Source organism: Pantherophis guttatus, chromosome 1 (genome assembly GCF_059756535.1).
Source record: "Pantherophis guttatus breed Tessera chromosome 1, ASM5975653v1, whole genome shotgun sequence".
Lineage (NCBI taxonomy): Eukaryota > Metazoa > Chordata > Lepidosauria > Squamata > Colubridae > Pantherophis > Pantherophis guttatus.
In genome coordinates, this window is record NC_142063.1 from 228,125,243 (window position 1) to 228,152,188 (window position 26,946).

Here is a 26,946-nt window from a genome sequence, read left to right on the forward strand (position 1 = left end):
ACCTTGGAGGTCTTCTAGTCAAATGACTATTGTGGCATCCCCACTGTCATATGATCGAAATTCAGGCGCTTGGCAAATGGTGTGTATTTATGATGGTTTCAGCATACCAGGGTCATGTAATTGCCATTTGCCATTTCCCTTGTTGTTTCTGACAAGCCAAGTCAATGGGGGAAACCAGATTTGCTTAACAAGCAGATAATTTACTCATTTACTGTCACTCTATTGCTATTTTGAAGCCTATCTAGAAATAAGCTTCAACCCTACATTTTGCTTGTTTTTCCCCTTGAATTTCATATTTTTATAGTGTTATTGATTGCTTTGAATTATCCCAGTGTGAGCAACCTTAGAAGCTTCATGGTGAGAGAAAATTTTAAAAAATATATATTTTATTAAATATACTAACGTGAATTTGATTTTTAGAATAATATTATGTTCCATCCAACACTGAATCACTTTTTTTGTTATTGTAGCAATAGCACTTATATTTATATACTGCTCTATAGTGCTATACAGCAGTTTCTGAGTGGTTTACAAATATCAGCATATTGCCCCCAACAATCTGAGTCCTCATTTTACCAACCTCGGAAGGATGGAAGGCTGAGTCAACCTCAAGCCCTGTCAGTGTTGAACTCCTGGCAGTGGACAGAATTAGCCTGTAATACTGCATTCTAACCATTTGCGTCATCACTGGGGGTTTTTTTGTGTGTGTGTGTGTGTGTGTGTGGTGGTGGTGGTAGAATACTATGGTTGGTAAGAAAATAGCAATATGCTATGATATGTTAATATCTATTCATGTAATGATACCAGTATTCCAAAGCATACAAGCATCCAGGCACTACAGTTTTATTAGTTAATGGGACAGAAAATTATTTCTTGATTTCAAGCATATTTTTCTTTTCAAAAAACCCACTACATATTCTTATTTTATTCTGTTAGCTGAGGACTTATTTGCAAGAATTCTGTACAATGTTGAAGTCTACGCATACAGAGTGCATGATGGAAAAGAGTTCTTAAAAGACATTAAGATACACAGATGTTGCTGCTATGTGCACTCTTTCTCAGGTGTTGGGTGTAAGAGAGACAATTCACCATCGTTATAATATAGTGGTAAAGTTGTTGATCTAGGACTGGAGATATCCAGGTCCAAGTCCTCCTTCAAATATGAAACCTCCTTGGCTACTCAATCAATTGATGTCCAATCAACTTCATGAGATAAGTTTTGTGGGAATAATAATGAGGGAGCCTTCCATGAAAGCTGCTTGAGCTCCTACAAAAATTGAGTAAAATAAAATAAATACAATAAAATGATCAAGCATAAAAATAATGAATATGCCAACAAAGTGTGCTTTCATTTTATTGGTGATCACATATTTCATGCTGTTTATTCCCAGAAAATGCAGAAAACATATAATGACTGTTTCTTGCCAAGTTAGTCTGTTGGTCTCTGTATAATAATATTATGTCTTCAGACTTTTCTATCATTTATTGATTAGAAATGTCTTTTCCACAATTTGTTGGATAGAAAGGCCTTTTCCTTTATTTACTGTAAAGAGGTCAATCTTCAGCTTTTATATGGTACATAGTCTATCCCAAAGAAATATTGCATTTCCAAAGTGCAGAGAATATTGTCAAAGTGCATGGTACAACATTTTATCCTATCTCTGTCATGTATGCATAGAAGAAACTGGTGCTTGTTGTTTGGGATTTATTGTAATATGGATTTTATTTATCTTGAAACACACACTTGGAAAATATACTTGGAATAATTGTTTAGGTACTTATTGGATGGTTTAGCAGATAGCGGCACCTGCTAAGGCAAACTTGATCAATACTTGAATGAGACAGTTCCAAGAAATTAAAAGGCTGTAAATTACACTAGGAAGTTGAGAAAACATTCTAAAAGAAGGCAATAACAATTCTATGGTTAACAAGGTCGGTACATAGACATATCCATGAAGACAACCATGGACAGCATAGACATACCCATGAAGACATGATTTAAGCTTGATTTGAAGGAAAATTTATTAGAAGTAACAAAAATCATTTATTGCTCTTCTACGTCTCCAGACTCCACAAGGACTGATTGCAAAGTTATCATCTCATACTAAGTGAAAGTTTCGGCTTTCCATATTAATTTTCATGCAGTATTCCTTTTAACTACAGGAATCAATGTTTGGGAATACTTATACATTTCATGAGGGTATAGCTTCCATCTGGGAAAAAAAAATATGAGAATGGCAAGACTTATAGGAGCCCAACTCAACAAACATTTACACAATAGATTCACGTTGAAAGATTCAAGAAAAAATTAAACTTTGCAGACGTAATATTACTTTTTTAAAAACAAAACCAGACATGTTTGCAATGGTTCCGTAACTAAATGCAAGGGAATGTATGTGTAACTTTGTCAGCCCTCCCCCCCCATTTCACACTTCTTAGAACAATATAAAAACATCTTTCTTTGCTTTCCTGTTGCGAAAACAGATTTACCATTAAATATATATGACTGTCTCACTCATAAAATTTTGAGATCTTTCTGTGTTTTTCAGTATTGAAAATAACAGTGATGACACTTATTTGCTTAAATTATGTATCCCGTGTGTGTACGGAATATATAAATTCTAGCTTGGAGCATAAATATAGATTTGGCCTGATTTAGCCCTCAGCGCTACATCCATTGAAGTTCACAGAATTGCATTAAAACTTGGCTTAATTTATTATTTATAGTTATACTGTTTTAAGCAATCCAAAGTATATACAGTTGCTTAAAAAAATGAAAGATGTAGATAAGGTAGCACACATAGATATTATCTGCTTATACGTGTTGCCTGAGAAATGTCTTGCTTTCCATTCAAAAATCCATAGGAAAGAGTTGCATGTAGGTCATTTTGTTAAGTGTATCAGTTCCCAGTAATTTATTATTCCCAGTAATTGTTATTTGCATCAATAAATCTTCCACAAGTATTTGAAAGTATATCAAACTACATTTTCAGCAGATCCATTTGCTGCCTCGCCTTCTTTCTACATCAGAATGCCATGCTTCATCATTCAGAGATAGTTCTTCTGGATTATATCCAGGGGTGGGCTTCAAAATTTTAAGCAAGGGGTTCTCTACTGGGTGAGTGTGGCCATAGTGGGTGTGGCCTAGTTGGCCTCCTGCATCATGGTGGGGGGTGTTTTTGCCCTCCCCAGGCTTCGGAGGCTTTCCTTGAGTCTCCGGGAGGGCAAAAACGCCCTCCCCAGGCTCCAGAGGCCCTCTGGAGTCTAGAAACAGGCCCGTTTCCGCCCTTCCTGAACTTCCAGTAGGCCTGTTTTTCACCCTCTCCGAGCCTCTGTGCACCCCCTGCACTTACCTGCATCCAAAATGGGCCATGTGGGGACTCCTGGGAGGGACGGGGTGGCTGGGGCCAGCCAGGAGTGGGATTTGGGGGTTCTCCGAACTGCACAGAATCTTAGCTAGAGGTTCTCCCAAACCCCTGTGAACCCCCCAAAGCCCACCCCTGGTTATATCTATAGAGTGAGGTTAGGCTTTGCTGACAGCTGCCTTTGTAAGTTAATATCCCTCACTCCACTGATGAGCTGCTCCAGAAATATGTCCTCCAATTCTCTAAACTCGTAATAGGCCGTGACCTTTCTCAGTTCAGCCACGTAATGGTTGACAGATTTGCCTTCCTCCTGCATTCTGCTATGGAATTCGTGCCGTTGAATGAACTTGGATTGAACCGGAGTGTAGTATGCTTGCAGTGTGTTCTATAGATTTGCCCAGGGCACCATTTACACAGCTGCCAGTGTGACGAATGCCTTGGCCCTGTCAAAAATCTCGGATCTTCCTGAATCTGGGGTCGTGCTAAATCCACCGCATTTGAAGCAGTAAAAAGACTTTTGTCATCAGACAGTGTGCTAGTCCACTATAGCACCATTGGTGCTAACGTGTGACTCCTTCCCATTTGGGGTCGGGGCTGTCCTTAGCCACCGTCTGCCTAATGGCAGTGAGGTGCCCATTGCCTATTACTCTAGGACCCTGTCTTTCGCTGAGCAGAACTACAGCCAGCTAGACAGGAAAGCTCTGGCTGCAGTTGCTGGGGTCCGGAGGTTCCACGACTACCTGTACAGGAGAGACTTTGTGCTTGTCACCAATCATAAATCCCTTCTGGGTTTATTGGTTGGATACCACCGCACACCAATGATCTTGTCCCCCAGAATAACCAGGTGGACTATTTTTCTGGCAGCTTACAGCTACCGGCTGATTCACTGGCCGGGGAAGTCCCTGGGCCACGCAGATGCTCTCAGCCACTGCCCGCTGCCTACCTTGGTTGAAGACCCTGCCCCCATTTGCCTGGTTCTTCTTATCAAGGACATTGACACCAGGGCAATTACTGCAGCCGAAATTGCAAGATACTCGGCTAAAGATAAAGACTTAATGCAAATAATGAATTATGTATAGCGGGGGTGGCCAGGTAGCCCACTTCAGGGTACTGTACAACCATATTATGTGCGCTGAAATGAATTATTCGTGTTGAAGGGATGTCTGTTGTGGGGGGAGAGGGTTGTCATCCCCCCCCCGATTAAGACATGCTGTGCTGGAAGTCTTACATGTGGGACATCCTGGAATAGTCAGGATGAAAGCCCTGGCTCGGAGCTACATTTGGTGGCCAAATATGGATTGTGAAATAATGGAATGGGTCGCCACCTGCTCACTGTGTCAGAGATCCAGACCTGCACCCCCCTCTACCCCAGCTAGGGAATGGGAAACTCCTAATGCACCATGGTCCTGAGTGCATATTGACTTTGCGGGACCAGTGAAGGGCCAAGGTTTTCTAATTGTGGTCGATATATTTTCTAAATGGCTGGAGATATTCCTGATGTCTACAACCACAGCCGAAGCAGTCATCTGTGTGCTCCAGTAACTATTCACCATGCACACTCCCCTCCCAATGTTTTGGTATCGGATAATGGGCTTGCATTTAAACTGTTCCTGGCAGAGCATGGGATCAGACATGACCTTGTTGCCGCCTTTCATCCAGCCAGTAATGGGCAGGCTGAATGGGTGGTGAGATTCGCAAAAGAAACACTGTCCAGAATGGGCCCAGGGGATTGACAAGCATGAATCGATAAATTTCTCCTAGTGCAACATATTACCCCAAGTGCAACAACTAACAGGAGCCCTTTGGAACTCCTCATGGGAAGGAGAATCTGTTCACAACTAGATCAATTACACCCAAATTATATAGCTGAGACACCTGCTGACTCTACAGGGAAAATCCAGTCATTTAACATTGGGACCTGAGTATACGGCTGAAACTATGCCGGAGGTGCCCTCTGGATTCCAGCCACTGTAGTAGAAATATCTGGTCCTCGCTCATACAAGGTAGAGCTAGAGGATGGTAGATTGTGGTGATGGCACTTGGACCAACTCCGAAGCCGTCTTGAAAGCTAACCGCTGCGACCACCAGAAACAGTTCCATCTGACAAGAGGCTGAGCCCTGCAGACACTAGCCAACAAAATAAATAAATGTCTATCAATGATTCAAACCCAATTGTACAGCGGGAACCCCCCCCCGAGGAACCAAGACTCCAGCACAGACTTTCAGAGGGGTTAGGCCTAGAGACTCTGACCACGCCTCATGACGAAATCCTGAAGATTCCATTGGCAAGTACTGAACCAACAACAAATCCAACTGCTCAGGCTGATGCCCAGGAACCAACTGAGCTGTGCAGGTTATCTAGGGTTCGACAAAGCCCCGCCTGCCTACGTGACTACTTTTGTAAACATATTTTTTGATTGGACTATGTTTTGTCCAGGAGGGGAAAGGTGTTACATATTGAATAGGAGTGAGCATAGGCTTCACTCAGGTCCGTCAAACCAGCGGGAAAATATTCAAACCTCATTGGCTGACCCATCTGACAGCTCCCTATAAATGGGCAAGCTGTCGGACGAGCCGGCTGCTGGGTTACACCCATCTATTATTAAAGAGCTGTTGTTACTGTTGGAACCGTGTCCTGTCTCTTCCATCGCCCGATCTAACAGAATATACCATGGATTAGAAGTGTATGATGCATTAAGCTTCCTAAAATTAAACCTGTGTAGCCCCGGAGAGTGGATGATAGACGACTTCAGTATTTCTACAGATGCTATTTCTATTTATTTGAAAGAAAAAAAATCCTTCTTGTTGATTGCATCTCCCTCCCTCCCTCCCTCCCTCTCTGTCTCTCTGTCTCTGTCTCTGTTGTGGAGGTGAGGTGGTAGCAGTGGATACAGAAATGGTTTCTCATTGCTTTTTTTTCAAGAACTTCTTTTTTATATTTCCTGGTCTAAGTATTGCTATGACCTGGGGGCCTTCAATCTTAGTATAAAATACTAAGTTTACTTAGTATTGTTGTGACCCAGGCCCAAATAAGTAGTAGGAAAATCAGTCAGTGAAAAAACAAGCAAACTTTATTCGATCAGCTGAGAATTACTTTATTCCCAGTATCATTCAACTAAATTAAAGCAAATTCCTCCCAACACAATTTCCTCAGTCCTATCGCAAACCTTAGTCCAATTAGGCAAACTGCCAAAGGCCTTTCTTGGCAAACATTCAGAAGTCACAGATACAAAAATAAATACAAGACATAGACGAAGAAGAAGACAGAGCTACCAACATTGTTTTCTGGCAAAGCCCAAATGCCATTGCTGGTCTGTTTCAAGCCTTATGGGAGGGGCCAATCATCTCTTGGCCCTACTCCTGAGTTGTCCTCTTTGCTTGACTTGCTCTTGCCTTCTGGCAGCTCTTCTCATGCGTGCATTAGAAACAGGCTCCTCTTTTTCCTCTGCCTCACTCCTATCAGTCTCTGGAAGCTCTGGAGTCCGCACCTCATTCCCCGATGGCCCTGGCCCCATCTCTGCCTCTGACACAGAGCCCTCATCCGGGCATTCCCCAGCCTCCAGGACTGGCCCATATTCTTCCTCAGTCTCATCGCTGTCCGACTCCGCTGCCAGCTCCGCAGGCTGCTGGCAGACCACAACATGTATTTTACTTAGTTGTTGTTCTTTTTAATGAGCAAGTTACTTACTTCTTATCATTTAGCTGAGCATTTTAAGTAAAGGCATGTTATTAAACATCCCCAATGCACCAGGCATCCAACAGAGGATAAGGGATTATCACTGTGATTTATGAATTCAGATATTGTATAAAGAGAGTCTGTGATAGCAAAAAATCCAGAGTTTGGTAGCGTTTTTTAAGAATAATAAATTCAATTAAAATGGATAAGCTTTCATGAGCTAAGCTCACTTCATCAGATCCATCAAGTGACTAAACTGATGTAGGCTTTAAATTAGGATGAGATGGAGATGGGGAAATCAGGGTGGTTAGGCAGATGCAAGTTACATGTGAGACAAGTTCGTTATGAATTTAAAAATTATAATAAAGCTATTTCTCAGGTTAAAATGGTTAGTGGTACTGGGATTGACAGCACTAAGCAATTAGTGTGTCTAAAATGGACCACATTTCTTAGCAACAACTTTCCCAGCAGTCCCAGTTTCCTTTGTAATTCCAAGTCCCATGGATTGTTAAGTGGAAAGTGTCAGAAGCTGTAGATAAGGTGTGCAGCGATACTTCAGGATGGATGGGAGAGACTGGGAAGGCCTGGCAAGTGTGCATTAGTCAGGGAAGGCCAGGGATGGGAGTGTTGAAGCATCACACAAGCACAGTAAAGGTGTGCTGAGTGGTGCAGGGTGAATGCAGAAAAGCTAGCGGGACTTGCTGGAAGAACTTTCCCTTTCAGTTGGCAGGGAAGGTCACACATGAAGATCACCTGAACACGACCCCCTGCAATGTTTTAATTACAAGCTGAACACCTGAGTTCACAAAGCTCAATCAAGTGACTGCAGAGATATTGTGATGTCCAGAACTTTGAGGGTCAGTTGTACGTTCACTGTTTTCAGCACTTTGATCATTGAATGAATGGACATAAGCCAAGGACTACCCATATGCTAAAAAACTATTGTGCTTGTCGAGACCTTCTGAAATATCCTAAAACCTTTTCATGTATGTGAGTTCAACATTTTTTCCTGTAATTGTGAACATGGTGAAGTGAAAGGCCTGCTATTTTAAAGCTGAGGTCCGCTATGAAGCGTTCTGGCATTTAGTACAGCAGATGATCAAATGCTGTGATCTGTCTATATCTATGAAGATCAGAATACTGCAGATCATGGGATTCCCTATGACATTATATGGAAACGAGAGTTAGACTTGAAAGAAGAGAATTGATGGACCTGCATACCAAGTTTTGCACAAAAGGATTAATGTATGTATGTATGTATGTAATGTGTGTGTGAGTGTGTGTGTGTGTGTGTGTGTGTGTGTGTTTCTCTTTAGCCAGGTTCTTCCTACGTAAACCAAGATTTTTATGCAGCCCTAGTTCAGTGAAATCCCAATCCACTAGTTTCTAGGCTTTTTTCCCAGCAGCCAGCAAGCTCCCTGCTGCCCATTGGGAGCCTAAAGAGACTAAGATAAATTTATTTCGGATTGATAAGCCCTCATCGGTTAGCCACACCTTCATCCCATGTATCCTCCCTTATATAACATCAAGTCTCAAAACAAGGACAAAATAACGACAGACCATTTCAAACTTCAAGGACACTCCACCACAGATCTTAGAATAACTATTTTGGAAAAGAAGGTACTTTACCAGCAGAATTGAGTAAGAGATTGCTGCACACGTTGCAATTGTTAATTGATAAGATACTTATAATCTATCTCACATGTAACTTGCTTTTATACAACCACCCTGACTTCCCTTCCCTCTCCAAACTCCAGCTCATTCCGACTTAAATCCTACATCAGTTTAGACATTCCATGCATCTGATGAAGCAAGCTACATGTGAGATAGAGTAAAAGTCTGTATCTTTTAATGAAAGGTTAGTCTGAAAAGATACTACTTGGCGTCCTTTGATTTATGAATATAACAATTTCACTTTTGAGAGTCCAATTTTCTCCTGTTGTTCTTCAAATAGATGCCCTGGGAAATAAGAGAACTATTTATTTAGTTAGTTATTTCTCATTTGAATTTATTAGTTGCCCAACTTTCGGTACTCAGGGTTGTAATAATGTCTTCTAATAATAATTTTGTTTCTGAATATATGTGTGAACCAAATTTTTTAGATCACAGAGAACTGAACAATTTACATCATTGTGTATTATACACTTGAACAGATACACACATGCACACACACATACAATGTCTTGTTTTCATGCAGTCCTATCAGTCATCTCTACTTTTGTACAGTGAGTTGGTGGATCATTTTATAATGCATTGGCTTGTGAGTTATAATTTACATTTATTTGCCACTCTTACAAATTTACATTTAATTTATCACTGTTTTGATACTACACTGAAATAGAGGACAGAAAAGTCACTCTCATGCTTTAGGACTTGGATACATTAGCCTTGAAATAGATGATTTCAGATATAGTAAAATGTACATGCATTTAATTTCAGCCTTTAATGAGGATGTACCTCAACATCTTCATACTCAATGAAGGGTTGAGTGATTTTCTTTCTCCATGAATATGTGTAAAGTTATGTATACTTCTATATGCATAGGAAGACTGTGCCTGCTTACAGATAGATACACACATTCATACATACATAAGCACATGCAGATCGAGATAATGCATAATACAGATCCTAAATATTAAATACTTTTGTGACAGGGTGCTAGTTACATACACTATACCTGCAGAGAATTGTTGCTAAATGCTTCCATAAATTTTATCTATATATCCTGAATGATATATTTTAGAAGAGTAAAATATCCTCTGAAATTACACAGGCATGCAGTTACCTATGAGGAATAGTTTTATGATTTTTTTTAAAAAAAGAGTTATACTACTTTTAATTATTTGTGGGAAGAAAGTATTTAAAACCTTGAATAGTTTTCTTCAGTCACAATAAGATATATCCAAAATTTACTAAAATAAATTAAAAACCCAATTCATAGATTTTATGATGTTGAAAGAAGAAGTGTATTTATGTATGCGTGTTTGTGTATGATTTTTTTTTTCCTAGCCAGCTGAGACTGTTGTCAGTAACTGGTAATGGCCACTAACCTGCATTTATCTAAATTACTGCAGTCGATTTGGAAAAGGTCGCTCTGGGTCTTCTGCAAGCTATTTTTCATTCGACTTTATTGTTTCAGTACTGATCAGAGTTATTCATTCCAGGAAAAACCCTTGTTACACATGGGTGTCTTGGTTTACTCATTCTTCATGTGTGAATAGAGCAGGTATGATGGTGCAAAACAAGAAAGATTGTTTTCTACTGCCAACACAGTAGGCCACAAACCTTAATAAGAACTGAGGAGCTCATTAAGGAATATAACATTTACAATGGGATAAATTTCGTCTATTGTCTCCTGATTGCATCAATGCTTCAAATAAAGTCTAGCAACTCTTATCTTATTTGCAGAAAGGCATATTGTATATATTAGTGTGTATGTGCATGCCTTTGAGTTATTGTTGATTCCGGGTAACTGCCTAGACTAGTCCCTGCAGTTATTATATTAGAGGGTAGCTGGAAAATACAGCCCTTACCTTAACAAGTTGCCCCAAATTGAAATTATGACCACCATTTTATAATGCCAGTACATGATAGGTGTACAATTATGAAGGTGGTGATGCTCATATCCTCACTGCCAACATGTTTAAAACCCATCAGTATCTTCCTGTCTCCCTAGATCTGCCAACAATTTGTGGTGGCAAAACTTTCAAAAATAAATACGAGCATTTTCCAGAAGGTAGATTAGGCAAAATTACAGAACATCTCCTCATACTTAAAAATAGCATTTGTCCAAACCATCATCACTGGAATGATGCAGCTCCCAGTGTTATATTATAAAACACTATTTTAATTTCACACAATCATCCCAACTCCTCTTAAAACAATATTAGATCTGTACTGCTTATAGTAACTGAAGACATTTCATAGTTACCAGGATTATTAGAAGGCAGTGCTTGGAACATCTTCACTGAGACTAACATTTTTCTTTAGCCACTCTATTTTTTGACTTAAATAAACCTGTTTGTTTTGCCTCTGCTTCTTATGCCTTTGGCATAATTATTAGTCTGCTGAGTGTTGAGTATTGTACACAGCTTTTGTATCTTTAAGAAATTAAGTGGATATTATTTGCAACTGTCTACAGAAATGATCAAATCAAGCTTTTGTTAGAGCCTATTTGTTTCTGTTGTCAGGTGATTTTGTAGAATCTGTGAGTTAAGAAATTTTAAGCTATGAATACAATAATATACTTGTTTTTTGTTCAATATTCAGAAATGAATGCCCTACAAAGATTTACAATACTGGTAAATGTTGGCAGATAGACAGATAGTACAGAATAACAGAGTTGGAAGGAACATTGGAGGTCTTCTAGTTTAACCTCCAGCTCAGGCAGGAAGCACTATACCATTTCAGACAAATGGTTGTCCAATCTCTTCTTTAAAACTTCCAGTGTTAGAGCACCCACAACTTCTGGAGGCAAGCTGTTCCACTGATTAATTGTTCTGTGAGGAAATTTTCCCTTAGTTGTAGGTTGCTTCTCTCCTTGATTAGTTTCCATCCATTGCTTTTTGTCCTGCCTTCAGGTGCTTTGGAGAATAGGTGCTTACATTTATAATATTATGAAGGAGAGCAAGCCTAGGTCTATGCATCTGCAAAACTGTACAAACTGAGGCAAGAATAATACAATACTTCTATCACAGTGATTATCAGAGTATTCCCAATGGGATACAAAAGAGAAAGAAAAACTCCTGAGATCCCCTTGTGAGCTGAATTCTAATGCTTACTGCTCCGCTGCTAGATATGAGACTATCTGCACAACCTTCTCCCCAAATTCATATTTATTAAATGTGATTTTAAAAGGAGAAACATGTCACAAGCCAGCATTACATCACTGATTTTATGAGTTCTGATTTTTCTGGGAACAGCCCACACAGTCAGATATTTTAATGACACTAACATGAGAAAAGGACTGCACCAATAAAGCATGCAAATGTATTAATGCAGCCTATAAATATGAAATGCACAAACACACACACATACACACACACACACACAATACTGTATATAGTATAATGGTATAGAGGTAAGATTTGCTTTGGATCTCTAAGTTTGGACAGTTGAGTATTCACAGCTTCCATATAACTATTGTGTCTTCTCCAAATCAATATCATGCGCATGAGCATATAATGCCAGAAAGAATCTTGGAGTATTCAAAAGATGGCAAAAAATCTAGAAAAGAAGTCCTTCTCATAGCTTCAAAGCGTTTTAAAGTTATACATGAAAAATGGGCACAAAGACAAGGATTTATTTATTTGCTTATTTAAATTTATAGGGACCCAATTCCATGACATACTAGTCTGCCACTCTTCCGCTTTCAGGGTCTTGATTATCTCTGAAGGTAGCAAATGTCAGGATAGATCAGAGAACCTTTTCTCTCTGTAGAGATACACTGTACAATTTAGAATCCTGGAAAAAAATACAATTCTAAATCCTGCAGAATCTTCACAGACAGAAGCACTTGTCCCTATAGACATTAATTCACTATACTGGAGGGCAATATGAAGTAGAAGAGACAAGCCAGCATGCTTATTCTCCCATATTCCATCACTTGTAAAGAGAGAGGACATGAATTTTGAATGCATGAATCTGTCAATTATCATATGCTTTTTTAAATAGAGTATTTAAAAAAGAACCTGACATGCATTTCAACAGTGTGATGGTAATATTATTTGACACAAATAATATGCCTTCAATCTTTCTTTCAAGATTCTCTCTCTCTCTCTCTCTCTCTCTCATTTCTTCATATACTTTATTATATATTTCGTCTATTTATATGAAGAAGAACCGTGTTCCTAGACCACTCTTCTAGCTAGGCAAATCAAAAGCAATTTTATACACTTCCATGGGGGTGGGGGGAATAAGCATTTTTGGTTTACACATCTGACAAAGAACAGCATATGCTGCAGTTAGAAAGTATTTTGATCTTTCATTCCACTGATTTACAGTATTTACAAGGTAATTATTTTGATCATGTTATAAAGCATATTTGCTTTTTTTCCAATTAGGAAATCCCAGAGAGATGGGTATTAGAACAGCATTCAAAAATCATTTATTCAGTCTAGCAGTTTGAAACAGCAGTAGATAGATCCGTTAGCATTTTGTGAAGGTACCAGTATCAGCTGCTGATTCTTTGTTCTGATGGAGAAAGGCTGTTGAGAAACAGCAAGTGTCAAGAGCTAATCAGAATTTTTAGGCACAAAGCAGAACAGCCTCACACCTCCATGAAACCAACCTTTGCTCAGCAAGTCAACAATACATGTAGATGTGATGCTCCCTCCATTTATGAATATAGCGTAAACATCAGATATTAGCAAAAGTTCCCACAATAAATAAAAACATGATGTTTCAGATACATTAACCTTCTTTATTTAAACTATCTATATTACAATAAGATTCTATCTTAAAAGGTTGGATATACTTCTTTGTACTGCATACTGATAAATTATTCCAAAGGTAGTGTCAATACATTAAAAAAAACAGAAGTGGCTGGTTTTGAGATCAATATACTGGACCATAAGGATCCAATAATTTTGGAAACAGTGCAATCATTTGACATGTTTTAACAGGAAACAATCTTATTAACAAGGAAATTTAATTATCCCGTGTGGCATTATTTCTTATACTTTAAAGAGCTGAGGTAGCGCAGTGGTTAGAATGCAGTACTGCAGGCTACTTCAGCTGACTGCTAGCTGCAGTTCAGCAGATTGAATCTCACAGGCTCAAGGTTGACTCAGCCTTCCATGCTTCCAAGGTGGGTAAAATGAGGACCTAGATGGTTAGGGGCAACAGGCTAACTCTGTAAACCGCTTAGAGAGGGCTATAAAAGCACTATGAAGTGGTATATAAATCTAAGTGCTATTGCTATTAAATGCTATCAAGTGCTAACTCTGGATCTGTTATTTTTTTTCCCCATTCTTGCCAACTTCAATTTCCAAAATATACATACTGATTTTAATTTGGGGTAGGACAAAAATCCTGCCTGCGAATGAACAATGCCTTCCTTTTGCCAAGCTGTGAATCAGTTTTGTCTTCTATCTTCTTTTTCATCTTTATATGAATATTAAACGAACTTCCATTTAAGAAAGAATTTAATGCTAATTAGAAGTTAGCCTTGCAGTCACATCTCACAAATGCTTACTTGGGATATAATGTTCTTGCTCTACTCTATAAATTCAGTAAACCCTTTGGAACTTTTTAATTAACACACCCTACAATCCTAAGCACATCTACTGATTAATAAGGACAATTGAGTTTCTGGGGACTTGCTTTCAAATAAATGCCATTACAATTTCTTCTTTAAATTCATATGTTCACATAGTAACTTCTTCCTACTGATGAATTCCAAGGTAATTCTATTCATACCTAGAAGACTCACTGCTCCCAGGCCATCTCATACTTCCATGAGTGATTTTTTTTTTCCCAAGGCTTGAATTAGCTCCATCAAAATATCCAATGCTTTTCCTTCTCAAGAAATACACAAGAGACATTAGTTAAATTAGTTACATACATGTCTTTGAATAGTTCTGGAAACTTCCTTCCTTTATTTTTATCTTTTTATTTTGCATGCTTTGATTTTAATCCTCTTTAGGTGGAATTCTGGTCACTGGATGTAATAAAGGGTAAACTTCTGCAAACATGCAATATATTCTAGCACTTGCCAAAAACAATCCTTACCAAGGATTACCAAGGATAAAACCATTATATTGCACTTATTTATTTAGACAGCTGCATTATTTATTTAGCTAGTTGTAATAAATATTGTTATATCCTGCCTTTACTCTCCAATTCTAAAATGCCTTAGACACAGGTCTCCCTTTATTTTATTCTTATAACAACAACAACAACAACAACAACAACAACAGTAACAGAGTTGGAAGGGAGCTTGGAGGTCATCTAGTCCAACCCCTGCTCACGCAGGAGACCTATACCAGGTCGAACTGCCAAACTGCCGACCTTTCTGATTGACAAGCTCAGCGTTTTAGCTGCTGAGCCACCTAGTGTGTGAGTGAGTGAGTCACTGGCCACTATATGACCTGGTTATCCCTCAGCCAATTTTGTCAGGGTGCCAAGGAAGATGGACATTTAAATTCAAAATTCAAAATGATACTTTTTTCAGATGTTTCTTAAACAATAGTAAACATCTGATTACCAGACCAACTTGTCATTTTTAAATATAGTATTTTGATTTTCATCTTCCTAGTTAATGTCTGTGAAATGCAGGTTAAGGACATTTTCTACAGCCAAGAGCTAGGACTGGATGTATTTAAATAAAGTAAAGATTCCCCTTGCACATATGTGCTAGTCGTTGCGAACTCTAGGGGGCAGTGCTCATCTCCATTTCAAAGCCGAAGAGCCAGGGCTGTCCGAAGACGTCTCCGTGGTCATGTGGCTGGCATGACTAAATGCCAAAGGCACACGGAACGCTGTTACCTTCCCACCAAAGGTGGTTCCTATTTTTCTACTTGCATTTTTTACGTGCTTTCAAACTGCCAGGTTGGCAGAAGCTGGGACAAGTAACAGGAGCTCATCTCATTACGCGGCACTAGGGATTCGAATTGCTGAACTGCCGACCTTTTGATCGACAAGCTCAGCGTCTTTGTCAATGAGCCACCGCATCCCATTTTAGGTAAAGTAGAACAACATGAACAAATAATTTTGATCTTCTAGCCAAACTGAAAATAAATTATTTGGTACATATGTAAAATATAGGGAACTTATACAGGGGGATTCAAATATTTTAATACTCTGTAAGCATTTTAATTTTAAAAGGAACATTGAGAGAAAGAATGTGCTAAATTTCAATTCTCTTCTCAAGGGTTCATAAAATCAAAATTATTTGCCAAATATTAAAGATATCGGCAAAGATTTAAAATGATGACACTGTTCTCATTATTCTTTGTTTAACAATTGTTAAATTGTTTAACAATTTTTATTATTAAAAAGTACAGGATTTTTTTCAGGAAAATATTTTATTAATATTAATATGGAATATGTTTTCTATTGCTATTTAATATGATAATATTGAGAAATATAATTCAAAAAACAAGAGGTTTTTTTGATGTGCCATAATTTTTACAAAAGGAAGGGTCATCAAAGCAAAAAAATTAAGAAACACTGATCTAGAGAATAGTCCAAAAATATCTTACAGGTAAAACCAGATGAATTTTAGATGCTCTTGCTTAGAGTAGAATCACCAAAAGGAATGAAGTTTAAATTAGTAATGACAAATTCTGTTGGCTCTTATATGTCTGTTCTAAGTAGAGTTATATAAGAATCCAACCTCGTGAAATACATTTGCAATGTATTTTGAATATATTTAGGTTGACAGTTGTGCCCTGAAGTCCTAAGTACATTTAACCTAAGAGTAAATCCCATTTCAACACAATAAATTTGATTCCGATTGTATAGTTCTATGCCCAATTCTTTTCAGAAGTACAGTAACTCTGGATGAGTTCAAAGAGATAAAACATACTCTCGGGGAAATATATCATGAAATATAGTTGCAGATCAGTTTAATACACTGTGTTTCAATCCAGTTTATTTTGACTTTATCTTTTTGGAACAGAGAGCAGGCAAATTCATTTCTTGATAAAGTACTGGACTGCAGCCATTTACTAAGTTTTATTTTTAAAGATTGTCTACATATAAAGTTCCATATGTATTCCAAAGACATTTGTATAAATGAAAATGAGGCTGGAAACTTTGCTTTCTAGCATTCAGTTTTTCATTCAGGTCAGGATGGAGAGTGGTCTGTAGACCCTAAGCTAAATTGCCCTAGCACATGGCTGATGATGGACCATCCTTCCTGGCCTATATAGGCAAAATATTGCCCAACTAATTTTTGTGCTATGGAGTTGCTGTTGCTATGAAGCATGTATTTTGCATTAATAATATATAAAGCAATAATGACAGTCTTGGCTAGCATGCTTACTGATGATCAGCAAATGAACTGGATTGAATTTATATTGCAGTAAATAAATCTGGGAAGTGAGGCATGGCCATTTTTCAAATCAACCGAGCAAGAATTGTAGTCCTTGGATGGTAAGGTGATAAGGGGTTTCGAAGACAACTACAGCAAAATTTAATATATGGGGGGGGGACCAATATTTTTTATTATGGTTAATGAAAGTAATACATAATTTATGTCATCTTCTTTATACAGCATATATGGCTGTACTCTATTTAACAAAAAAAAATTGAGAAGAATAAATTAGGATTACAATGCAAGGTCTGTAAGGAAATACTTCCTTTAAAGAGTCAGGAAGCTTTAAACACCATTTTATTCTAAGGTGCTTTAGTTTTAAGTTGCTACTATAATTAGAGTGCTTCATCTTGTTCTATAGTTACTGGCACAGAATACACTAAGTTCATTTTATGTACTTTTTAGACTTGATTATTTCCCTAATGTCCATGTTTTCTAAATTATTTCTTAACCAAATACTAAACAACTAGGGTATTAACTCAGTTCTGCTGTCTGCCTAGACAGTGTACAGCTTGCTAGAAGTAAAATGAAGTAGAAATCCCTTGAAACAATTGTCTCTGTTCCATTTAGCTAACAACACACCAGATACAATCTAGTTGTATCTGCAATGGTTAACATATTATTTATCGTGAATATTAATACAGTATTCTAATGCTGTGAATATCACACATTTTTTTGTTTAATTTCATTTTCCTTGACAGTCTGGAGGTCAGACATTTCTGTAGTAGGTTGATTGTTGTTGATTATGTGAGATCAAGTCAGTGTTCAATCCTAGTGATCGTGTAGGTGGATCCCCTGGCCTTGTTCTTCAAGTCTTCCATTGGTGTATCAGTTTCTACTGTAATTGAGTTAGCCTAGTTTATTGCTGAATGTCTTCTCGTTTCTTCCACATTTCCTAGCATTATAAACTAGGAAGATGAATAGTAATTGAAACATCTAAAGGTATTAACAGGATGACATACACACACACACACACACACACACATATATTCAATAGAAGATTGAATATGTAATATATTATCGTCAAAAATGGAAAATATAAAATGCAATTTACATGTTATATGTAAACAGTTGCTCCAGGTTACTTCAGATTAAAAAAAGAAGAGATGAAATGACATAATTTAGAACATAACACATTTGTTTTCAGGCAAGAATTAAGGATATTTTAAATGCAATTCTCATTCTGTTTGCTCAAAAGTAAGCCCCATTAAATTCATTATGTCCTTTAATTCTCAATAAAGGATGAGGAAGCCCTCAAATATTTCTGAATTATAAATCCCAGAACTCCAGCCTTTGATGAGAAACACTAATGTAGAACTGCAGCTCCCAATTTGATCCTCTCTAAATGTGTTAAGGCTGCAATTCCAAAATGAAACAGCCAGCATGCTGTATATAATATCAGGGAGTTGAAATTTTAATACTCTGGGCAGGGTGGATTTGATTTAAATCGAGTTGATTTAAATCACAATTTAAATCATGATTTAAATCACTAGTAAAAAGGCTTGATTTAAATCAACTTGATTTAAATCATAATTTTTAAAGAGCAACTGTCATCTCTGCTACTCCTTTGACTCACTGTTGACTCATCGATAGTCCCAGTGTTGCAGAATATACAGCCTCATGCTACATAACTAAGCTCCATTTCATGCTGAATAAACTAAATTATTTATGTATCTTAAATAGAAAACTATCTTACGATAGATTTTTACCCCAAAAGTTTTTTATTAAAATAAATTCGATAAAAATCAAAAAAATCCGATTTAAATCAAAAAAATCTGATTTTTTTGATTTTTAAAAAAAAATCATTGATTTTTATCCACCCTGACTCTGGGAGTATTTAACAAAATTGGAAAATAAGGACAACGTGTAAGATTATGAGCAGAACATGCATGACTGTTGCTAAGGTTGTTATCAGATATAAGGACTTTTTCCTTGTGTCTATACTACATTGATAGTCTACACCAGGGCTGTCAAACTCAGGGCCTGCAGGCCGGATGCGTCACACGCTGGCCATACCCATTCCTGGTTTGGCAAACGGGAAAAAAGTCACGATGTATCACGTGACGCCGCCATGATAATGTGAGTTTGACACTCCTAGTCTACACCATTAGACAATACCACTAACAAAGCTAGAATAAGAGACCTAAATCTACCCAACAAACAACTTATTTCTTTTAAAGTTAGAAACCACTGTGATTAGTTCAAATGACCACATTTGCAAGCTGTTATATTTTCTCATCTAGCAATTGTGATGATTATTGAAATTAAAGGTCTTGAATTAATTAAATGGCCTTAGTCCTTGTGCTGGCAATCTTTTATGACAGTGAGCGCTACCATGTGATTTTACTGGAGAACTTTGTGATGACTAAGACAACTAGGTTGTACAAAAAAAAATGTTTTTAAAATTTTTTTTAAAAACCCTGCTGTTAAGAAAATGACCATAACCTATCATGTAATCATGTGAGATTTAGCTATCTTGTGCAATTTCTGCCCTTTCTTGGTTTTCAAATTATATTAAAACAGTTTTAGGAATTTTGTTTTAGGTCTTAGCTGCCCATTTCCCTCCCTTCCTCTTTCTCTCTTCACACACACATATAACATACACAAACAAAGAGAGAAAGACCCAATAGGCAACAGACTGGAAAGTGAGAGAGATTTAACCTATTAACCTAAGTTTAAGAGGCTTAAACTATGTTAATATTTAGCCACATCAGCTTAGTTTTAATGTGTTTCTTTAATCATGGAAAGTTGGGACAGGAAGGAATTTAAACTGAAATTGCCCTAAACTGCAGGGGGAGGGAGATTTAAGTCTTCTTCCACCAGCTATTGTGAAAATCCCTCCCAACTAGGAAGAGGAGTGGGAAACCCTTTGCATTAATGTCCGTGTGTTGAGGCAGCCAGCCAAAATTAACAACACATTCTGAATAATTCAAAGAAATTGATTCCATCTTCCCATAAAATAAACAGCCAACACTTGCCTTAGGTTTGCATGTATAGGAATAAGATGCACAATTTAGCTGTCCTGTAAATTAAGAGGAAATTTTTCATACTTCCAGCTGAATTTATTATGCTGTGAAGCAGAGGAACTGTAGCCATATTTGTAGTCATACTTGGCACATTTATTTATGTATGGCTGTCTAGTATTTAAATCATAGCTATGTATCAGTTCAACAATAATGACAACAACTTTGCCAAGTCAGTATTATTTCTGCTAACCTGATAGTAGAAAGGAGAGAGGGGAACACAAGAAACAGATTCATCTCAGCCATTTTCCTGAGTTTGTGACTGTTATGAGATTTGAACCAGGGGCTCCTGGCTCTTCAATCATACTTTTTGTCACTGACGTACACCATTATTATTATTATTATTATTATTATTATTATTATTATTATTATTATTATTATTATTATTATTATTATTATTTTATTCTAATTAACATTCTTATGCCCCCAAATCATACTCCAATGTCCAGGTTGGCATGAAATAATTATTGACAATGTCTGATTGTTGCGTTTTATTTAGATCTTTGCCTTCATGCTATGGATTATTTCACATTTCTTCCAGATAGACTTTATTAGGGACAACTGCATGTGGGGATATGTAAACCAAGACTTCAATATTATGCTTCTAAATGTGGCACATCATAACTAGGAAAGAGTACAGTTGTGCTCTGTTCCGACACTTCAGTCATGTCAATCCAGTTAATTTAGCAAGGCATTTTCTGGATGGCAGAAAACTCTCAGAATTGCCTTAGTTTTCTCATCCTTTATTAGGTTTTTAATCTTAGGATTCTGTTTTTATTCAAGCTCTCCTCAAGAGAATATTCTGCTGCTAATTTTTTGGATTTGATTTTCTGGAACAGGGAAAGAAGGAGAGATAGAGAAAGGCAGGTGGGGAGGGAGAGTAGTTAGATTCTGATTTTACTGCAGCTCATTTGCAGTTCAAGTTAAGGCATCTCCTGCCATCTAGTGATGAAAACAAAATTCTACCAGCAAAATACAGAGATGAGAGAACACTTGAGATGAAACGTTGGGAAATGAGAAGAAGCTGCAAATGATTCTAGCCATTTTATGCACTTTCACATTGTATGACAGAAATGAATTAGAAAACTGCAGAAGAAAGGAAATGGGTCAAAAAGAGCATCAGGTGCCTTTATGGTGAAATGAAACTTAACAATAAAAGGACAGCAACATGTGCCAATGGCAACATATCAGATGATTTGCAGATAGGTTTGGTATCTACAAGCATAGTCTTGTGGCACCCTAACAAAAGATTGTGCTGTTATATAAAGGCCTATTCTCATCAGGAATGATTCCACATGGTGTTTTCCTCAAGGATTCTGGAAGCTCTTCCTGCAGAAAAGCCATATCATTGTTGCAAACATTGGCTCTGAAAATATTGTGTTGCCCAGTGAAAACAGGTGAAATTCAAGAAATTTCTACTCCCACCCAATCATTCTAGTTGCTCTCTGATCAACTGAATGTTTGCTTTCTTTCCATTAAGCCTGCACTCTTTTGCATGAAGCTTGCATATATTGCTGTAAATTGTCCAGTTTTTGAAAGGCTTAAAGTTGTGGCTAGGTTCGTTGGCACATGGAACCTCAAGAAAGTTATTGTTCCCTACTCAGAACTGGAAATTTAAACAGTAATTAGAAACTCTGTCTTTCCTGGAACAACATTGACTTGCTTGTGCCTCTCAAATGGTTTTAGATAAGCTAGCAAAGCACTGGCTTGCTATTTTTACTTCTACCAAGAGAAACAGGAAGGACAAATCAAGAACTAGCTGAGAGTTCAGGCAATCAGAAAAGACCCTTACTCCTATCTCAGGATTTTAAGAGTCTTGAATGGGATTGAGATTTCCTCTAAGGGTCCAGTTTAGGAAAGATTCAGTGTCGACAACAATAAAGTTATTATCATAGACTCTTATCAACTGCCTTGTTGTTGTGGTTGTTGTTGATGGTGGTGCTGGTGGTTACTTCAGACAGAACCAATAGGGTCAGAGGTATGGCCTGTTCCTTTTTTGCTGCTTTTTCCACTTGATGGAAAAGTAACTACTGACTGCTCGTTCTCTGTGCACAGAGGAACTGTCAGAAAGCAAGAAACGATAGTGACAAAAATGGAGACTATTCTAATAGACTATTCTAATATGGTGAGGTCACCATATTTTGCAGCTGGAGATTGGGTTGATTGACTACCAGAACTTGAAACCAATTGCAGAGTAGTACTAACCCTTGGCAGATTATTATTATTTATGGGTTTAGACACAGATAATTGGAATGAGTTGGAATGGAAGGTAGTCCTCAATGGAACTGCATCTACATGGAGGGAAGCAGTGGTGGGCGAACCAGTAGTGGAGGCTCCACCCACCGCCCAGACGTCTCTGCGCATGCGCAGAAGTGTCACGTGAGTGTGCGCATGCACCCACGAGTGAACCAGTAGTGACCAAAATTGAAACCCACTACTGGAGGGAGGTATGCAGTGGGGTACCCCAAGGCTCTGTTTTAGGCCTAGTACTCTTCAACATCTTCATCAATGATTTGGACGAGGGGATAGATGGGGAACTCATAAAATTTGCAGACAACACTAAGCTAGCAGGAATAGCCAACACTCCAGAAGATAGGCTTAAGATACAGAAGGCTCTTGACAGACTTGAACATTGGCTGCTGTCTAACAAAATGAAATTCAATGGTGAAAAAAGTAAGGTTTTATATTTAGGCAAGAAAAACAAAATGCACAGGTACAGTATATGTGGTACCTCGCTCAATAGTAGCAACTATGAGAGGGATCTTGGAATCCTAGTGGACAACCATTTAAATATGAGCCAGCAGTGTGCTGCAGCTGCCAAAAAAGCCAACACAGTTCTGGGCTACATAAACAGAGCGATAGAATCAAGATCATGTGAATACCACTTTATAATGCCTTGGTAAGGCCACACTTGGAATACTGCATCCAGTTTTGGTCACCACTATGTAAAAAAAGATGTGAAGACTCTAGAAAGAGTGCAGAGAAGAGCAACAAAGGTGATTAGTGAACTGGAGGTTAAAACATATGAAGAACGGTTGTAGGAACTGGGTATGTCTATTTTAATGAAAAGAAGGACTAGGGGAGACATGATAGCAGTGTTCCAATAACTCAGGGGCTGCCACAAAGAAGAGGGAGTCAAGCTATTCTCCAAAGCACCTGAAGGTAGGACAAGAAGCAATGGGTGGAAACTAATCAAGGAGAGAAGCAACCTAGAACCATGGAAAAATTTCCTAACAATTAGAGCAATTAATCAGTGGAACAACTTGCCTCTAATAGTTGTGAATGCTCCAGCACTGGAAGTTTTTAAGAAGAGATTGGATAACCATTTTTCTGAAGTGGTGCAGGGTTTCCTGCCTAAGCAGGGGGTTGGACTAGAAGACCTCCAAGGTCCCTTCCAATTCTGTTATTGTTATTTGTTATTTGAGTCATTTTTGACTCAAATAACTTTTAACTAATTCTAATTTCACAAGTTACTCAAATATCAAACATCTTTTAAATAATACATTTTATGCTCTCTTTGCAATTCTCTCTTTATTATCATTCTATTTTAAAGAATGAAATTGAACAATTAAACAATTTTAAGAAATTATCCTAATATTTGACAAGAAAATTACGTCAATGCAGGTTGTGTTTGTCTCCCAACCATTCAAAATGACAACAGCGCAGAAAAGAGTGAGTTATAACTGGTCCTTGCACATACAGCCATTCCAGCATCCCTAAGGTTGCATAATCAAAATTTGGATGCTTGGGAACTACCATGCATTTACACTGACTGCATCTTCCCAGTGTCATGTGATTGCCAATTACAACATTCCCAGGAGTCTTCCGACAAGCAAAGTCAATGGGGGAAGCTTGGTTTGCTTAACAACTGCATGATTGGCTTAAATAACTATGGCTAAAAGGTCATATAGCTTGGGTGCAACTCATTGCTTAGCGATGGAAGTTCCAGTTCCAATTGGGATCATAAGTTGAGGACTGCCTATATAAGAAGAGAAGAAAATTCCCAGGCAACATGAATTTCATAACTGTCCTCTACTAACAGGAGGCATTATAGTTTTCACAAGAACAGGTATCTTAAAATGAGAATTCCATGTGCAGTAGCTGCAATGACGATACAGTTGCTGCTATCATCACAGTTCATTCTTACTAAATTTTGAAAAGTAATATACATTCAAGTGGAATTCCCTGTGTATGTATATATGTGTCTAGATGTGTATCCTTTCATACTCCTAGACTTTAGCATGAAAGCAATTATAAATATATGGGGGGAAGGGGCAGGATTGTGCCTTCTAGTCAATATTTGACTTAGCTATTGTCTTGGCAAATCCCTGCAGTTTTCTTGGAAAGATTTTGGAAGTTGTTTGCCTAGGACTAAGAGAGAGGGACTAGTCTAAGGTCACTCATCTGGTCAGTCATTCCTAAAGCTAAACTAGAACCCATAGTCTTCTGGTTTCTGGCCTGATGTCTTAACCAAACTTGCTCACTTGATATAAATAGCAATAGCACTTATATACTGCTCCATAGTGCTTTAAAGCTCTCTCTAAGTGGTTTACAGATCCAGCATATTGCCTTCAGCAATCTGTGTCCTCATTTTACCAACCTTGGAAGGATGGAAGGCTGAGTCAACCTTAAGCCGGTCAGAATCGAACTGCTGGCAATGGGCAGAGTCAGACTGCTATACTGCATTCTAACCACTGCACTACTGAGGCTCCTGGTTACCTGGTTCATAAAAGAAGATTAAGAAAAAGAACAAGGAAATTTTGGTTTAGCTCAATTACTGGTGTAGGCCTGCCTGTTTCTGGGTTATGAAATCTGTGCATGCTACTTGTGGCAATGAACAGTAGAGCCTGTCACACTGATGCTAATTCTGCCAGAACAGTTGTTTCTATTTCTAAAATAATGCCATATGTTGTGATGCTGCACTTTAAAGGTGTTGGGGCACATAGTTATGAGCAATAAAAAAAAATTAGGTTTAAACTGCTGGAGATTAAGTGATTTGCCAAAGGCACTGAGAAAAATTAGCAGTGCTGTCTTGTGTTTTAAATAGCATTTCATGATTTCCATGCAGAAGATTTTAAGATAGGCTTTTCCCCCCTATTAAAATCAAAGAGTGATTCTGTTTTAGAATGAACAGCAGGGAGGAAAAAGCCCAGGGACTTCCATGTCTTTTGTAGCAGAGAGTTTTCTGAAGCAATGAAAGTAAAACACAGCTGCTTTTGCATCCAGATTACACAAGGCATTTTGGCCCCGTCATTACAATACATTTGTACTGCTTTCAAGAAAGTTTCTTTGCCATTCCACTGGTTGGGTGGCTTAAGCAGGAAAACCATTGATCTCAGCAAGAAGCACCAAGCTTTATTGCAGAATGACACCACTTAATGCGTTGGTGGTAATTTTCTGGTGTGGTTTGCACTGATTTAAATATTATTTCTTAATATAATGTATGTAGCCTAAATAACTGATTTTGTACAACGGCTGTTTTTTTTTAATGTATCACAATTCTGAAATATTTATATATATATATATATATATTTTAAAAAATAACTTTAAACAAGTTTTAGATTAAAACCTCTTTCCAAACACAGGTTGAGGCATTTAAAACAATATAAAACAAAGCAAAAACAGGCCTTGTAAACTGATGTTCTACTAATGCCCTCTTCAGGTATTTTTGTCAAACAACTGCATGAGATAGTATGTGACCTTTTGAGAAATGTCTACGCACAAGCTTTCATAAACCTTTATTCTGTCTTTAGAATTTGGAATGATGGGAGATCATACAATTAAAAGTCAGCGACCTCGATCTGTTCATGAAAAAAGGGTCCCTCAGGAACAAGCTGATGCTGCTAAATTTATGGCACAAACTGGTAATACATTAATTACCTTTTATCTCCTTACTGTGTTTAATTTTAGCAATGCCACTGCATGTCTCCATAATCTTTTGCTGCATATTTGTCAGTTTTCTAAGCTGATACTTTTAAAAAGCCATTTATTCTTATTTTTTTTAACCACCAGTTAAAACTCATAAAATAAAAGATCTAAGACTTAGACAAGTGTCCAATACACATGCAATCAATATGAAGCTTTTAAAACATATTTATTTTAATATGAAAGTTGTATTAAGTTTAAAAACCATAGTTAATCACACATTCAGAAAAAAGTATATAATTTAGTGTGTATATGTGTGTGTTTAAAAAAGAAGATCTAAATATGTAGAGTGAATGGCAGAGGTTTCACAGCTTCAGGTTCAGATTACTGGGTGACAAATTACGTTCAATAAATAGCACAAGTAAGTGTCTCAATACTCTACTTAGATTTTGTATTATGGTGTACCCATGTCTATTTAGAAATCAACCCCGTTTTTACTAATGGGACATAGAGAAAAATGTGCAAAAGATTTTAGCCTGCCTTTCCCTATGATTAACAATTCAACAAGAATGAATACCGCATTTCTTAAGCACAGTGACTATAAATTCATATTAGGAAATGAGGTATGATTAAAAATTACAAGCTGTGCTCAAGTGACAGAGCACCTCCTTCACAAGCAGCAGTATATCCAGTTTAACCCTCAGCATTTCCAAACAGTGCTGGAAATTTATTTACCCTCAAATCTTGAGAAGCTACTCCCTACCAGTCATTAAATTAGGTGGACAATGATGAAACCTAATACAAGGCAGTTTTCATTTCATCTAGCCATTTGATTTTCCTAAATGCAGACATATTTTATGGCCCAATACATATCATCAGGTCACTCAAACATCAAGCACAAAATAACACCATAATCTGGCCAATATAGAGCTTCTTCTGCACACAGTTACTTCTCCAGTATGGTTGAGTTTTGTGCAG

At 37.7% G+C, this 26,946-nt stretch overlaps 1 protein-coding gene across 4 annotated transcripts in view; it reads left to right on the forward strand.

Annotated features, from left to right (window-relative positions):
* The window catches only part of ADGRB3 (adhesion G protein-coupled receptor B3), a 502,073-nt gene that overhangs the window by 139,952 nt on the left and 335,175 nt on the right, over window positions 1-26,946 (forward strand). For 3 of the 4 annotated variants that reach the window (XM_034431977.3, XM_034431978.3, XM_087882484.1), the window contains exon 3: window positions 25,857-25,967. The exons of the other annotated variant lie outside the window; for it this stretch is intronic. In XM_034431977.3, the coding sequence (XP_034287868.1) occupies window positions 25,857-25,967 (111 nt within the window). The remainder of the gene's footprint in view (window positions 1-25,856; window positions 25,968-26,946) is intronic. 4 annotated transcript variants of the gene reach the window in all.